Source organism: Mus musculus, chromosome 12 (genome assembly GCF_000001635.26).
Source record: "Mus musculus strain C57BL/6J chromosome 12, GRCm38.p6 C57BL/6J".
NCBI classification, from domain to species: domain Eukaryota; kingdom Metazoa; phylum Chordata; class Mammalia; order Rodentia; family Muridae; genus Mus; species Mus musculus.
The window spans coordinates 118,196,156-118,213,862 of record NC_000078.6 but is presented as its reverse complement, the minus strand read 5'-3'; the positions used below and the strand labels follow the sequence as shown (position 1 = coordinate 118,213,862).

The following is a 17,707-nucleotide window of genomic DNA, read 5'->3' as shown; positions in this document are numbered from 1 at the left end:
CCACACAGACTGACATCATTCTGTAGCCCGGGGTCATGAAACCCTTTCTCTTCATCTTTTTCTCTTTGTGTTTCATTTCCGGGAGTTTCTGTTGAGCTGTTTTCAAGTTCACTAACTCTGTGTTGAATCCCCTGATGATCTTGTCATAAGCACTCTTTACACAGTGTGGGTGCTTTGTTTTAGCATTTCCATGAGTTTTTTTTTTAAATGGTCTTATCGCTTTGATCAAATTACTTTCTGATCTTTTCATCAGAAAATAACTATGAGTAATAACTATTACTCATAATTATTTAAGTTTTCCTCCTGAGGATCCTGATATTTTTGTCATATCAAGATCTGGTTCAGAGGTTGTTTTGTTGGCATTTTTCCTTCTGGTCTCTGGCAGTGTTTTTGTTTGAACGTCTGTATGGTGTGTATGTGTGTATTTGTGTGTGTGTGTAAGAGAGATCTTTTTACAGCAAATCCCTTACACGGAGACTGTTTAATAATTTCCCACCTGGAACACCATTTTTTGGCATTCTTTCTAAGTCTCTGAGGGGAGAGCAGGGTCACTGGGTCAGTCTGGTCAGGATAAGGTCTAGTTTGGGGAGTTTTCCTGCCATAGCTGCCCTCTGAGTCCCTTAATAACTGTGGTCATGCTGAAGCTGCTTTACCAGAGAGTATCCCAGAGCCTGCTTAATTGTTGGCTTTTGATGTTCTCTTGTTCAGTCCTCAGAATGTCTTTGTATGTTCCTGCCCATCACTGTCCCCGTCACACAAAACTGATCATGAGACTGAGAGGTCTCATGTCTTAGTTAAACCTCAGACTTCATTAGGCATAGTACAGTGCTGTTGGGTTTAGACTGGGGGTGGGTGAAAGCATTAGAGAATCCTTGATTCCCCACCTCCACTCAGCCTAGGTACAATGTACTCCTTCTTTTCCCTAGGCACAGAGCCACAGCTGGCTCACAGCAGAGCATGGGGCAGAAGTGTGCTACCTGTGCTGGCTTCTGTCTTCCTTTCACCCGTCGTACTCCCTTCCTATATGTGAGAAGAAACCAAGCAGCCCTTCCAGTGTTTCCTCTGGAAACAACACTTAGCTAAGTCGCTCACTTACTTGCTTTCTGTATCCCTGAGGATACAGGTGACAGGACTACCAGATAACCTGCTGCCTTACAAGGATCTACATTCTGAGTTTCATCATCTTATCTTTTGTGCGGCTCGGACACAGGTGTGTGTGTGTGTGTGTGTGTGTGTGTGTGTGTGTGTGTGTGTGTGTGTGTATGTGCGCGCGCGCAGTATTCACAGAGGCCCAAAGTAGGTGTTCTATCCCCTAGATCTGGAGTTACAGATGGTAGTAAGCCATCCTGATACAGGCAATGAGAATAGAACTGCAGTCCTCTGACAGAGCTACGAGAACTCTGAACTGCTGCTATCTCGCTAGGCCCCTTCCTGAGATCTTAATAAGATTTTTTTTCACTTTCCTGACTTCCTCACCACTGCCTTCTCAAAAGCATCTCAGACCATTTGTACAACAAGTCATATTAGGGCAGAGACACTTCCTGAAAGTGTTGCAGCTTCCTCTCACTCTCATATTTTAAGTAATTACCATGCCCATACCACACTTGTTTCTAATTTTGAACCCTTTGCAAAAAGAAAAACTAAGCAATAATTTTTAAAAGATAAACTGCAGAATGAGTTTATATTGAAATTTTAATTTCAAAACCAGGTATGAAGAGTTTTATTTAGCCTAATCTATCTTTGATCTGATTATCTTTCTTTTCTCTGTCTGTATGTGCTATATGTATGTGTGTGTGTACATTTGTAGTAGTGATGGTGTTTGCTTTTTGAGCCAGAGTTTCCTGTAGTCTAAACCAGCCTCAAACTTGTTATGCAGATGAGGCTAGACTTGAATTCCCATCCTCATATCTCCACCTCTTTAGTGCTGAGATCACAGTAATAAATGGCCATACCTGACATAGTTTTAGTTTCGTTTTTTGTTTAAACGTCCATAGTGGCTGTACCTGTATACATTACCACCAACAATGTATGATGTTTTCCTCCCCACCCCAGTACCATCCATGCAAACATTAAAAAAATTATTTGTGTTTATGTGTGTGTGTGCCTGCTCATTTGTAGGTGTCTTAGGTGCATATAGGTGTCCATAGAGGCTACAACAGAAGCTAGATTTTCAGACAGTTGTGAGCCACTGGATATAGGTTCCGGGTACCAAACTCAGCCCACTGAGTTCTTTGTCTTCTTGATTCTGGCTATTCTGACTGAAATGAGGTGGAATCTCAATGCAGTTACAATTTTCAATTCATTTGTTTTTGTGTAGAAGTTGCTCCCCCCATCAACGGGCAATATCAAGGTATTCCCACCAATCAAAAATGTTACTGGCCCTATGGTCACTTGATCTTTCACAAAGGAGCTAAAACCATACAGTGGAGAAAAGGCAGTATTTTCAACAAATGATGCTGGTTCAACTGCCAGTCAGCATGTAGAAGAATGCACATAGATCCATTCTTATGCCCCTATACAAAGCTCAAGTCCAAGTGGATCAAGGACCTTCATATAAAACCAGATACACTGAAACCAATAGAAGAGAAAGTGGGGAAAGTCTCAAACACGTGGGCACAGGGGGAAAGTTCCTGAACAGAACACCAATGGCTTGTGTTCTAGGATCAAGAATTGACAAATGGGTCCTCATAAAATTGCAAAGCTTCTGTAAGGCGTTGGACACTGTCAATAGGAAAAAACAGCAACCAAGAGATTGGGAAAAGATCTTGGGGCTGGAGAAATGGCTCAGCGGTTAAGAGAGCCAACTGTTCTTCCAAAGGTCCTGAGTTCAAATCCCAGAAACCACATGGTAGCTCACAACCATCCATAACAAAATCTGATGCCCTCTTATGGAGTGTCTGAAGACGGCTACAGTGATCTTTAAAAAAAAAAGGGGGGGGGGGCTGGTGAGATGGCTCAACTGGTAAAAGCACCGACTGCTCTTCCGAAGGTCATGAGTTCAAATCCCAGCAACCATATGGTGGCTCACAACCACCTGTAACAAGATCTGATGCCCTCTTCTGGTGTGTCTGAAGACAGCCACAGTGTACTTACATATAATAAATAAATAAATCTTAAAAAAAAAAGATCTTTACCAATCCTACATCCAATAGAGGGCTAATACCCAATATATAACTCAAGAAGTTAGACTCCAGAGAATCAAATAACCCTATTTTAAAAATGGGGAACAGAGCTAAACAGAGAATTCTCAATTGAGGAACCTCAAATAGTCGAGAAACACTTAAAGAAATGCTCAACATCCTTAAGTCATCAGGGAAATGCAAATCAAAGTGACCCTGAGATTCCATCTCACACCAGTCAGAATGGCTAAGATCAAAAAACTCAGGTGACAGCAGATGCTGGCAAAGACATGGAGAAAGAGGAACACTCCTCCATTGCTGGTGGGATTGCAAGCTGGTACACCCACTCTGGAAATCAGTCTGGCAGTTCCTCAGAAAGTTGGACATGCATAGTACTACCTGAGGACCCAGATATACCACTCCTGGGCATATACCCAGAAGATGCTCCAACATATAATAAGGACACATGCTCCACATAGCAGTCATACTTATAATAGTCAGAAGCTGGAAAGAACCCAGATATCCCTCAACTGAGGAATGGATACAGAAAATGTGGTACATTTGCACAATGGAATACTACTCAGCTATTAAAAACAATGACTTCATGAAATTGGATGGGACTTGAAATATCATCCTGAGTGAGGTAACCCAATTACAAAAGAACACACATGGTATGCACTCATTGATAACTGGATTTTAGCCCAAAAGCTAGGAGTACCCAAGATACAATTCATAGATCATAAGACGATCAAGAAGAAGGAAGACCAAAGTGTGGGTGCTTCAGTACTTCTTGAAAGGGGGAACAAAATACTCACAGGAGGAAATATGGAGACAAAATGTGGAGCAGAGACTGAAGGAAAGGGTATCCGGAGACTGCCCACCTGGGGATCCATACCATATACAGTTACCAAACCCAGAAGCTACTGTGGATGCCAAGAAGTACTTGCTGCCAGGAGCCTGATATGGCTGTCTCCTGAGAGGCTCTGCCAGAGCCTGACAAATACAGAGGTGGATGCTTGTAGCCAACCATTGGACTGAACGTAGGGTCCCTGGTGGAGGAGTTTGAGAAGGGACTGAAGGAGCTAAGAGGATTTGTAGCCCCACAGGGGGGGAGCAACAGTGTCAACCAGCCAGACCTCCAAGAGCTCCCAGGGACTGGACCATCAACCAAAGAGTACACGTGGAGGGACCCATGGTTCCAGCCACATATGTGGCAGAGGATGACCTTGTTGGACATCAGTGAGAGGAACAGCCCTTGGGCCTAAGTGTAGGGGGATGCCAGGGTGGGAGTGAGTGGGTAGGGGAGCACCCTCATAGAGGCAGGGGGAGGAGGGATGGAATAGCAGGTTTCTGGGGAGGGGATATTTATTTGAAATGTAAATAAAGAAAATATCCAATAAAAGCAGAGAGAGAGAGAGAGAGAGAGAGAGAGAGAGAGAGAGAGAGAGAGAGAAATTATGGGGAAGGGGCACAGAGAGAACATTGGGGTATTGAGAAAGATAAAGCAGAAAAGAAGGATAAGGCGACAGCAAGAGGTGGTGAAATCGAGAATTCAGGAGAGGCAGGTAAACAGGATACAGAAAACAAGGTCCCAAAGAAGAAAGATAGGTATAATCCAAATGTTCCTTAAGCTTTGAAGCAGTTTTCCACTTACAAGTAAAATAAACACCAAATGAAATCATAGCATTCATTCTTCCATCTGGAAAAAAAAATGTTGCTGGCTTGTGTGCCACAGCTGAAGCCTGCACTGGGCCATGACTCTAGCCCAAAGGGGTTTTCTAGACCAGTGTGCACCTTCCTGTCCAGATGAGCTCACATTACTTGAGGCTGTGGACCACTGGAGGTGTGGTTCCCTGGTCTCTGTTGAATGAGCTCTTTGTGGGCTAGAGTAGGGCTCCTCTGCAACTGCCTGACTGTCCAATTTCTCCCTCTACCTGGTCCTCAGTCCCTGAAGAGCACTACCTTACAAATGACTGTGAATCCAGCCTGTGACAGCTTTGTGTTCATGACAACACAGGCAGCCTTCTAACAAGACAATCAACAACAATGACACAATGGTGAAAAGCCCCTTGTAAAATAGTATGTAATTTGTATTTTGTGCAGTTCTCTTTGTTATTAGGTTAGATTTACATCAAGGACATACTATCTAATTACTACTTTGAAGTCACCTGCAATCATTCTGATTTCCCACTAATGGCACATAGTTAGTACACTGGTTTCGTTTACTTTTGATCTTTATAGATTTTGATTCAAATTTAAACTTTTGTGTACTTATGTGCTTCCAAGTCATGTATAGAAAGAATGTCTTCCTCCTTCTTGTCTCATGTGTAAACACTTTTATATTCTAGTTTGAGGGTTATTCTATTGTGTTTGTTAAAACAATATATAGGCAAATGCTGTATTTCAATCTTCTACTTTCATAGATGGCAGCTATTAAACTCATCTGCCTCACAATTTTTGCTATCAAAAAGGTGTCTTAGAAAGCACTCCAGGAAGCAACACAGTCCTTGTTCTTTCATACAGTTTTATGTTACTCTGATGTTACACACTTTACACACCTTATCTCACACTTTATCTAACCAACCTCCATTGTTGCACATTTGGCTACTCCAGTTTTACAGCATGTGATGTAGAGACTGGCCCTGTGTACAGTTTTCTAGAAGAAAGCTCACTGCATCAAAGAAACACATGGTTAATTTTTCTAGAAATTCCTGAGTGCTCTGGGGTTGTATGACCTTGAGTATGCAGTAGTGATGGGTGAAAGTGCCTGTTTGCTCAGCAGTGTGAACAGTTTCATCCTCCACAGTAAAACCACACTTACAGATTGGGTTACACAGGCCATGGAGCTAGGAAGGTGTGGTTCTCTTGCTCTAATGTGAAGAGTAAATTATAAAGCCAAGAGTTTGTCTTGGTCCTTATGTGAGATGCTACTTTCTTTTAGCAGATGGTGTTTAACACAGACACACAACTATCCATGGTGTAGAGAACAAGAGACTGTAGAATGCTTAGCCCTAAACAGAACATATAAACTGTATCCTCTCATCCCAAGGGGCAGTGATCACTGCAGAAGAGAAGGTGGAGAGAGTATTAGAGCCGGAGGTGCTGAATGGCTAGAGGGGACAGTATCTCCTGGACACGGCAGGGCAGCTGCACTCAGAGAGGTTTCAGCAGCATGTTCAAGACCCATGCAAGCTCAAGCACAATCAAATCCACCACAAGAAGGGAACTTGAGGATAAGAGCTACCTCTACCTGTCAATTGTCACTTTTCTGTAGGAAGACTGCCCTAGTTAAATCAACCAAGCGTAAGTGCAAGACCACATACCCACGAATATTACAAAGGAAATGGGGGCACATAACTGCCCTGTAAGGTAAAGAAAGGGGAAGTGGATATTGGAAGTGTTAAGGGAGGAAGATGAGTATGAGAAAAACCTGTTGGGTGAAACTCAAAGAACTAATAAGAAATTTAAGAAAAATAAAATCATAGTATTGAACTATAGTTCGAATTTGTCTTTTTCTTTTTTAAGGAAGACACAGCATCTTTCTATATGCTTAGTGTATCATCTTGCATGATTGAATGTGCCTCAGCATTCCATATTTGTATTCTTGTCAGAAGATTGGAAAAAGTGGAAAGGGGCGGGGGGCAAAGCTAAGGAGTCAGGCCCAAATGTTGTACATCTCAATGACTTCCACTTCCCATTAGTTCCAAGAGAAAATTGGAAATGAATTTTGCAATTTGGTACCATGCGTTCCATTAAAACATGGAGTGGGAATCAAGAAACAGAGAGTAGGACCACTGGGAGAGAGGGCAGATTACCTGTCAAAGAAAACAGCTAAGATAGTACACAGTATGCTCATTTCCTTCAAGAGACAAGGTCTGCAGATGAACTCATTCATCAGGGAGATCTTTGCAGGGGGAGCAGGTGGGAGCACTGAGAATTGGGGTCCAGCTGACAGTCATCTCGAATCTGCTCCAAACTGGTTGAATCAAGATGGCTGGATAAGAACAGTGTAAACCTGGCTGGAGGAATGATGGTCCTCACATATGCTGGACCTGAGGGATAAAGAGTCAAGGTGAAGCGCAGGGGTTTAAGTGAACCAGCAGGAAAGGACTTGAAAACACACAAAACATGGAAGCTGCATAGACTGACTCCTACTCTCATCCTCTGCCACCCCCAGCAGCAGTGAAATCTGAGAACGTTACCTCTGAGCTCAGGGAAGTTCTGCCATTAATTCACTCCATAAGTACCCTTTTAACTTCTTATTTGCCTTTAATCTCTCTCTGGCATATATGTACATATGTACCGTATCAATTTGCACTTGTTCCTACCTTGCTCAGGTAGGTTCTAGGATGGTTAGCTATGTTTTTCTATCCCTTCTACTCCCAGGCCTTCTACTGAGGGTATACTGTTCTCTATATACCTTCTATATATCTTCTACTAGACTGTTCACTCATGTCTCATATATTTCCATCTGTTGTTAAGTCTTTTTCATTCTCTCATTCTTCTCCCTTCTCCTTTTACTTCTTAATCACATCCATCTACAGCTTCAACTATTTTTAAAATTTGTGGATTGTACCTGCTTCCTGGCTTTCTCTTCCCAGCTAATTTTCTGTTTTGATTTTTTTCAGACTTGATCTGTGTCCCTCTCCGAACCCCCACCCAACATAATCTTAGTTACTAAAGTCCACTACACACCACGTTGTCCTTTATTGTTTATCTTTAGTGGTTATTGAAGTCAAAGGGGCCACCCATGTTCTTGGGTTAATAGAATTACTGTGCTTATTCTTGTAGTTAATATTTCAGTCAGAGAATAATATAGATTCCACAATAGGTGTTTTTGATCTTCTGAACTGGGGAGGTAAGAGAACCATACCTTCCTAGCTCTATAGCCTATGTAATCCAATCTGTGCATGTGGTTTCACTGTGGAGGAGGAAACTTAACATCGCTGAGAAAACAGGCACTTTCGTCCATCACTACTGCATACTCAAGATAATAGAACCCCAGAGCACTCAGGAATTCCTAGAAAAATTACCCATGTGTTACTTAGATGCAGCATTTTATGAATTATGCATCTAAATTCTATCATATCCAAGTCCAACTTGAGGATTGCAACTGTTTCAACTGAAAGGATAAAGCTGACTGCAGAAAAGACCAAGCAACAACAACAACAACAACACCCTAATGAAGAAACATGAAAAACCAAGTCAACATAACTGCTGCAGAACTTAACTGATCCTACAGCAATGGCACCCAGTTAGTGTGAGTTAGATGAAAACCCAGATGGAGAACTCAAAAGAAATCAAAGAAGAAAATAAGCTTCTGGTCAGGGACACACAGTGCTGAATGAAATGATTATGGTAATACAATCTATGAAAGGGAATTCAGCAGAGAGAAGGAAACACTGAAGAAAAACGAATTGAAATACTAGAAATGAAAAACACAGTAGGTCAAATAAAAAGCATCATGGAAGCTCTAAGCAACAGAATGATCAAGGAGAGGACAGAACACCTGAACTTGACAAGGTGGAGGAGCTGGAACGATCCAGCAAGGATAAGGATGAAATAATAAGAGGGTATAAGTAGAAATTCTAAGATACACATGACACTGAAAATACCAAGTACAGATAACAGGCATGCAGATAGAAGAGACTCTCACTCTACAGGCATAGAAATCATTTTCTAAAGAATCATAATAGTGTATTTCTTAAGAGTTCATAAAGATGCCAAACCAGATAGAGGAAGCTTTTAGAACACCAAACGGAAAAGACCAGAAAAGATCCTCCTTCATCCTATGAGAACCAAACCACTAAAACAAAAACCAAAAACAAACAAAAAACAGAACAAAAAAAGTATATTGAAAATGGTGGTGGAGAAAGTTTAAGTCTCATACAAAGACATGCACATTAGATTGACCATAGACTTGTCAACTGAAACTTAAAGCTCAGAAAGGCCTTTAGGAGAATGTGTTTCAAGTTCAGGAAGATAACAATGGTCAACCTACACTAGGACCCAGACTACTACCCAGCAAAGCTACCTGTAATACTTGAAGGAGAAACAAAATCTTTCTCTAGAAAAAAATAGGCTAAAGGAACTTATGGCCAGATCTATGGAAAAGTACTTGTGCGTGAAGGGATTATCTGTATTGATGAGAAAGGCAAGTCCATCCGTAAGGCCTGAGAAAAAGAATAGACCATGATAGAATGATTCTTAAACAAGAGAGGAAGAGGGAAGAACCAACTACAGACTCAACAAAATGGCAAGTATCAATTCATACCTTTCAGTAATTGCTCTGAATATCAAGGGTCGCAATTCCTCAAAGCAAAGCACACAGGTTGGATGTAGGTTGGATGAAACAGCAGGAGCCATTTATTTGTAGCCTCCAAGAAATGTACCTTACCACAAAAGACAGGTACTACCTCATGGGGAAAGGACAGAAAAAGAGTCATCTCAGCAAATGAATTCAGGAAACAAGGAGTTGTTGCTCTTTTAAGTTTTGACAAAACAGACTTCGAACATAGTAAGAAAAGATCCTCTTCACATTGACTATGGGAACTGCACCAAGAGGACATTACAATTCTAAGCATAAAGGCGTGATCACAGGTACACCCAATGTTAAAAAACAATACTACTAGATGTAATGTCATGTATTAAACCCAACAAAACAGTAGCACGTGAATTTAATACACCATTCACCAATTTACAGGACATCCCAACCAAATAAAACAACAACAAAATCATCAAAATCACAAAAGGGAGAAATACCTGCATTAAATGACATCAAGTACTTTGGTTGCAGGACATAAATCAATTAAGCTGTAATTGAGCCAAACAGTTCCTCTCTGGTTCTGGAAGGTGTTTATGAAGGCCACTGGGTGGTCTTACCTATCTATCTATGAACTCTGTGAACTCCATTACTAACCCGCCAACCTGGGTGTGCCCACTGGTACAACAGCAACTGTTATGAGGATAACACACTGCTTTCTGATTGGCTCCAAGGCCTGTTCCACCAGAGGGATTTCATGCCTAACACTGTAAGCAAGACATCTATGCCAACTCCCTGCCTCCAACCCCAGGCTCAGGAAACACTGTGAGATGAGGCTGAAAGAATGTTGAAAGAAATAGGAAGGGAAGCAATGCTATAAAACACTGTCTTCTGGACACCAAATGACTGTTTCTCCTACACATTCACAGCAATAGTGGTTACTGGGCAAGCCTAGGCTCACCAACAGCCATTATTGATAAGGAAAGGACTACAGAACTCCATCCCTCCCTGAGGACTGAACAGCAGCTAATAGTTGGTTGAGAGAACTGGGGGAGTCATGTTTTTTAGTGGACTAGCTCTGCTAAATTGTCCTTGCTGGATTAAATAGCCTTTCGCTCATGCCCAAGCAAACAACCCTAATTAAGGGCAGTAGTGTGTATATGTGTGTGTGTGTGTGTGTGTGTGTGTGTGTGTGTGTGTAGATATGAAAGTTGGAGGGAACTTATTGGGAAGACAAGAACTTTGATAGGAGTGGGGAAGGGAATAAGAGATTGGTTCCCTGTACAAGCAGGCTAGTTGAGAATTTTCTTCTCGTAACAGCATCAGAAGTGGAAGGGACAAGGTCTACCATACAAAGCTGTCTGCAGCCTGTGTTACATCTGCTCACATCCAGTTACTGAAGCAACTCCATGAATCTTAAAGTGAACCCTTCTCAAGGGAAGGTCAGTGAGGAAGTGTTTGCTGAAAAGTTGATGATTTCCTATTTCAGGTGAAGACTGAGGCACGCAGAGGGTAAATGGCTTGCTCGGATCACACATTAGCACCTTGTGGGTGACCTTCCGGGCTTTATGGGGTTTCCCAGGGAAGGCGGCAGTGGGGGTGTTGGAGGTTGTGGTGGCAGAAGTTGTGATTGCTAGGGCAAAGGTGGCTTGCTTTTGGTAATATTTAAAACTCTTTGCTCAGAAGTGCATGCTGACAGGAGCCTGATATAGCTGTCTCCTGAGAGGCTCTGCCAGTGCCTGACATATACAGAGGTGGATGCTTGCAGCCAACCATTGAACTGATCACAGGGTCCCCAATGGAGGAGTTAGAGAAAGGACTGAAGGAGCTAAAGGGGTTTGCAACCCCATAGGAAGAACAACATTATCAACCAAGAAGAGTTCCCAGGGTCTAAACCACCAACCAAGGAGGGACCCAAGGTTCCAGCTTGTGGGGCATCAATGGGAGAAGAGGCCCTTTGGTCCTGTGAAGACTTGATGCCCCAGTGTAGGGGAATTAGAGGGCAGGGAGGCAGGTGTGGGTAAGAGGGTGGGGTACACCCTCATAGAAGCAGGAGGAGGGGGAATGGAATAGGGGGATTCTGGGGGGGGAGCAGGAAAGGGGATAACACTTGAAATGTAAATAAATAAAATATCCAATAAAAAAAGAAAAAAGAAAAAATTCAGAATAAAATGTAAAGCAAACAAGCAAACAAACAAAACTCTTTGTTATCCGAAGGTTTCAGGTAATTGACTCCTGTTGTGTAGCAGCAGGGAATTAAGTAAAAGATTGTTAGAGTTCCTTTCTTGCCCAGGAGCCTCTTGCTGGCCAGGTGAGAGGCTTGGAACTTACTAATTTTTTTGTGAACCAGAGAGAAAAGGAAAGGAAAAAAGGGGAGAACTCAAGCACACACATAGACACTTGCACCTTCTACATATAGCAGAAATGGTTACACTTCCTTTCTTCGTGGCTAGCAGCAATTTTTATAGCTTTTCAGACAAAAAGTTCTCTATGTAAGAAAGAATTACCTCAGAGATAGAATGTTACACAAAAGGGGAGTTACAGAGAGGTATCCATAGCAAGTTCAAAGCAGTGTTTCATTCCATACGCTCATAAATTCAAAGCAACAGTTTTTTTTTTAATTAGGTATTTATTTCATTTACATTTCCAATGCTGTCCCAAAAGTCTCCCACCCACTCCCCCACCCACCCACTCCCACTTCTTGGCCTGGCGCTCCCCTGTACTGAAGCAGATAAAGTTTGCACGACCAATGGGCCTCTCTCTCCACTGATGGCCTACTAGGCCATCTTCTGATACATATGCAGCTAGAGACACGAGCTCTGGGGGGTACTGGGTAGTTCATATTGTTGTTCCACCTATAGGGTTGCAGATCCCTTTAGCTCCTTGGTTACTTTCTCTAGCTCCTCCATTGGGGGCCCTGTGATCCATCCAATAGCTGACTGTGAGCATCCACTTCTGTGTTTGCTAGGCCCCAGTATAGTCTCACAAGAGACAGCTATATCTGGGTCCTTTCAGCAAAATCTTGCTAGTGTATGCAATGGTGTCAGCGTTTGGAGGCTGATTATGGGATGGATCCCCGGATATGGCAGTCTCTAGATGGTCCATCCTTTCGTCTCAGTTCCAAACTGTGTCTCTGTAACTCCTTCCATGGGTGTTTTGTTCCCAATTCTAAGAAGGGGCAAAGTGTCCACACTTTGGTCTTCGTTCTTTTTGAGTTTCATGTGTTTAGCAAATTGTATTCCTCCATTGTTGGTGGGATTGCTCAAGATGCTGAACTCCAGAAATTCAAATAACCTCATTAAAAATGGGGTACAGAGCTAAACAAAGAATTCTCAACTGAGGAATACCGAAGGGCTGAGAAGCACTTGAAAAAAAATGTTCAACATCTTTAATCATCAGGGAAATGCAAATCAAAACAACCCTGAGATTCCACCTCACACCAGTCAGAATGGCTAGGATCAAAAATTCAGGTGACAGCAGATGCTGGCAAGGATGTGAAGAAAGAGGAACACTCCTCCATTGTTGGTGGGATTGCAAGCTGGTACAACCACTCTGGAAATCAGTCTGGCGGTTCCTCAGAAAATTGGACATAGTACTACCGGAGGATCCCGCAATGCCTCTCCTGGGCATATATCCAGAAGATGTTCCAACTGTTAAGAAGGACACATGCTCCACTATGTTCATAGCAGCCTTATTTATAATAGCCAGAAGCTGGAAAGAACCCAGATGCCCCTCAACAGAGGAATGGATATAGAAAATGTGGTACATCTACACAATGGAGTAGTACTCAGCTATTAAAAACAATGAATTTATGAAATTCCTAGGCAAATGGATGGACCTGGAGGGCATCATCCTGAGTGAGGTAACCCAATCACAAAAGAACTCACACAATATGTACTCACTGATAAGTGTATATTAGCCCAGAAACTTAGAATACCCAAGATATAAGATACAATTTGCTAAACAAAGCAACAGTTTTTAAATGGCCTTGTCTTATCATAGTGCACACCTGTGGCTTCATCCTTGGACCTGAGTGTTTTTCTTTGAACACAAATTTGTCCCAGGTCTATAATTCTTTTTAGTGTAATTATGAAAGCTCATTGTATTCTTTATTATGTAGCCTTTACTTTATGAGGAGGGGGTAAATTCTATTCCTGATTCTAATTTTATTACATCTTTTAGGCAAAACAACTAAAACCATGTAAAAAACTTTCTTCCTAAAATTATTTGAATCAAATCAGGAATTCTATGAAATCATTAACTCATCTAAGCAGCATTAATTCATGAAAGTTTATCTTTATGTCGATCTGCAGGAAATCTGCTCAATACAGTAGGCTAATGTCCAGAAGTTATTATACTATGTAATAGTGACTGGGAAAGGCATATCAGCTGCAAGAAGCAATCTTGAGAGGAAATTTCTGAAGGCCTTGCTATTCAGTTTACCCATCACCACCATGCAAAAATGGTGGGTCATCTCTAGAAAAGTCACCTGCATGCCTTTAGCCTATCCTAGATGGCTCTGACAGCATCTGATAGAAATAGAAGGCAAACCCAGGTGGAATAGCCTCAGTCCAGTCAGTGTGGAGCTAACTTAGACAAGTGATGTGAGGACAGAAGCTTAGTGTGCCTACAATACTGTGTGTTCAGCATCAGCAGTGATTGGCACTCAGTAGGTGTTTAATAAAGATTTTTTTTGTGTGTGTGAGAAGCCAAGTGAACTCATTATGGTACCTGCTTGGTGCTTTTAAATCATACTTGAAAAAATATTGAGAAAAAGCATGCCTTTCTTAAGTGATGGATTTATTACTCTGAGATACAAATTTTCTAGGGAAACGCACTTCTTAATATCTACTGCAATGAAAGACTGGGTTTATAGAGTAAATTATTTCTGAAAAAAGAAACTATTCTGCTGGAGAAAACCCAATGACAAGTTAAAATTGCACTGGCCTTGGTGAATGTGGCAGGCTCTGTCCAGTGCAACGTCACTGTTCTGATGGCAGCTAGGAAGCTACATTCTTTGCTACATATTCTTTTACTATTTTGTTACATTTAAGTCCTTGAAAAAATCTTACTTTAATATTAGTATTTTTGCTCAAAATGTTCCTTCCCCAAATTGAAAGTAGTTTATTGACTTACAATGTAACGTAACTTATTCTTTCTCTAAACTTATTGAATAAGCAATTCTCTGTGTACGATGTGTGTGGCAGCATTTCTTGCTACCTAACTACTTTGGACCATACTTCATCCACAGTTAAACATTGAGCATTTAGCCCCAGCTTTCTAGGGATTAGATAAATTTACCATGGCGGCAAATTTAGCAGGACTATCTGCTCAAGACAGTACTGCTGAATCCAGAGCCGCTAACTAGTCCTGGAACATTTCTGGGATCCCCAAGATGCCCAGGGGAGGAAAGCAGAGAAATCCAGTTGATTTCCCGGTCTCTGCCTGAGAGCTACCGGGCGACCCAAGACTCTCGCTCCTCCCTCACTCCCGGGACGGGGCGGGGCAGCCATCTCCCTGGCAACGGGACGCGCTGCAGTCCGAGCCACCTCGCTTCCAGTGCACCTAGCTCTGCAGGCAGAGCGGCTGGCGCTGGCTCGGTGATAGCCTCCTTGGCGCACGACTCCAAGAATCCTCTCTAGGTACGAGATGGCAGCACAGGAGGAAGGGACTGTGCTGAGGCTCAGCCCCTCAGAGCAGGAGGACGAGGAGGACGAGGAGGCGGCGGCTGCAAGGAGAGTGCAACGCTTTGCCCTAGACCCGCGGGTGCGCTTCCTGGGAGGCCGTCTGCGCCAGGCGTTGAGGTTCCCGGAGGAGACGTGGGGCCAGTATCTGGAGAGCGATGACCACCGGCAGGTCCTAGGAGACTTTTTGGAGAGCACTGGTCCTGCCAGCCTGGTGTTTAGTGTTGCGACCGCCGGGCGGCTCTCGGCTTCCCCCGAGGTAAGGCGCGACCCGAGAGGGATGCCCGCTGCCGGACTTAAACAGAACTTGAAGTCAGCCTCTTGGACTGATCCGGGTCCCCGTGTGCACCAGCTCTGCAGAAAACGCTGTACTTTAGTTTTCTACAAGGGATGCCTGCCAGAAGGGATGGTTGTCTAAAATGATGTTAGAAAACTAGCGCAGTCTGTGATGCCTGGGCTTATGGCGCCTGGGGAGCTTTTTGGGCCAAATAACTTATGTTTCAGTCCCCGGTGGAACTCTAGAGTCATATCCTTTTAAAAAACGATAGCAAAGTATTAGGCAAAACCCTTATAGCTTGAGTTGTTTCAGTATCTACCAACTACATTTTGTCCAGGAAAGAAATAATCGAGTTCTAACAAAAAGCGGGGCGGGGGACTGGCTGGATTATTGTGGCACTTACTATATTACCCCTGGCACTTGGGAGGCAGAGGAGGCAGGAGGATCTCTGTGAGTTCCTGGCCAGCCTGGTCTACACAGCAAGTTCCAGGACTACACCATGAGACCCTGTCAAAACCACAAACAAACAAAATATAAACAACAAAACCAACAATAACAACCATTAGACTGGCTGGTGTCATTTAAAACACAGAATAAACATATTTGTTGCATAGATTAGATAGTGATTTCAAGGAGCATTATCTTAGCAATTAAATTGTAAATTCTTTTTAGAACATATATTCATTTTTTATGTGTATGTATGTTTGCCCGCATGTATGTCTGTGCACCTTGTGGGTATCTGGTGCCCATGGAGGTCAGAAGAGATGTGTTGGGATTCCTTGGAACTGGGGTTACAAATTATTGTGAATTACCACCATGTGGGTGCTTGAAAAGGAAACGTCTGCCCCCACCCCCCACCCCCAACGTAAATTCCAAGTAAAGTAACCTGTCTACTTGTTTATAGCAGAGGTGTGCCCTGGAAAGTTACATATCAATAGCACTCTGAAAACTTATGTCCAATTGTCTTATTCTCTGATGTGTTTTTCTTTAAAACTGATGGTAGTTCCATGGTGTGTGTGTGTGTGTGTAGCTTGTAATTTGCACAGGCTTCAAGCTTAATAGGCATTGCCTTTTTTTGCTTTCTTTTCCTTCCTTCTTTTCTGATTTTGGAGCCCTTGCCCAGTAGGTTATCTGTTGGGCCTGGGGTTCATGTTGTAAATGACCAGATGTCGTCATTTAGGATAGGTGTGAGGCAAGCCCTCAGAATGGTTGCATTACAGCTGTGTGAGTTTTGAATATCTTTGTTTTGATATTCTCCTAATTATAACTTTAAAAAATAAGTTAGTATGTCAGACAAGTCAAGACACCTTAAACTCTCAGAGCATAGAAACTAAATAGTGTAGTATTTACCAAACCAAACAAAACCAAAAAACCCTTAACAGTTATAGGAATGTTAAATTATCTTGGCTAAACACTTCTTTGCCTTGACAGCAGGAATGCAAATTAACCCCTTTTTATCTCAGTTTGGCTTATTTTCAAACAAGAGAAAAATTAGCAAAAGGGGGGAAAAAACCTTACTAGGATTAAAATGTTCTTATGTTTGGTTTTGTATATGAGCTTCTTACGGTATATGCTGTTGAGGAGTAATGGACATGTCTTTGAGGGTGGTATTGTTTAAAAAAAAAAAAGGGAAAAAGAGAACCCTACCTTTTTCAGGACACAGAAGAGCAACAGAGCAACCTTGTTTGTAAACATGGGCAAGATGCCATGGTTTTACTTCTTCTGTTGGCAATCTGTCTGCAAGTGGGATACAGCAAACCCTGCTTGTTAACAAAGAGATTCTGTAGTGAACTCGAACTAATTATCTTGCTTTTGTTCCAGATTCCAAGAGATGTGAAACACAAGCTGGTTTATTTTGCCAAGAAGATGACTGAAAACATGGGAGAAAGTGATTTCTCCCAAACCATTTTATTTGGAGAAATACCCAGGTCATTGCTTACACATGTAACTGCATTCCTAGATGAGGTATTGGTCTGTCTCTAATATCTGAGTGCTTTCTTGACCTCCAGACACCTGGTACTGGTTGAGCCACTCTGTCTACTTAAACAGAAGAGAGTGAGAAGCCAGGAATTTCTTTGGCCAGGGGTACGAAGTGATCCCGTTCAGCCTGTTTTCTGAACTCAGTCACTGCTCACTAACAATGACTAGCTCCCTGTCAGATCACCCTCTCTCTCACTCTTCCCTTACTCCTTTCACAATGCTGGAAGCATTTACCTGTCAATTTGAACTGACGAGGTTCTGTCAGTTAGCTATAGGTTTTAGGTATCACAGTCAGGGTAGAAATTACCTCACACTTTCATCCGTTTTTCAAATTCCTATTACAAGGTAGTAACTAAATGGAGTTTTACCTATGTCAGAGAATGGA

General features: G+C 42.4%; 1 protein-coding gene across 1 annotated transcript in view; it reads left to right on the top strand.

Annotated features, from left to right (window-relative positions):
- Positions 1-14,819: 14,819 nt before the first annotated feature.
- The window catches only part of Dnah11 (dynein, axonemal, heavy chain 11), a 321,062-nt gene continuing 318,174 nt past the window's right edge, over positions 14,820-17,707 (top strand). The window contains exons 1-2 of the mRNA NM_010060.3: positions 14,820-15,324; positions 17,164-17,307. Coding sequence (NP_034190.3) covers positions 15,031-15,324; positions 17,164-17,307 — 438 coding nt within the window. The 5' untranslated portion in view covers positions 14,820-15,030. The remainder of the gene's footprint in view (positions 15,325-17,163; positions 17,308-17,707) is intronic.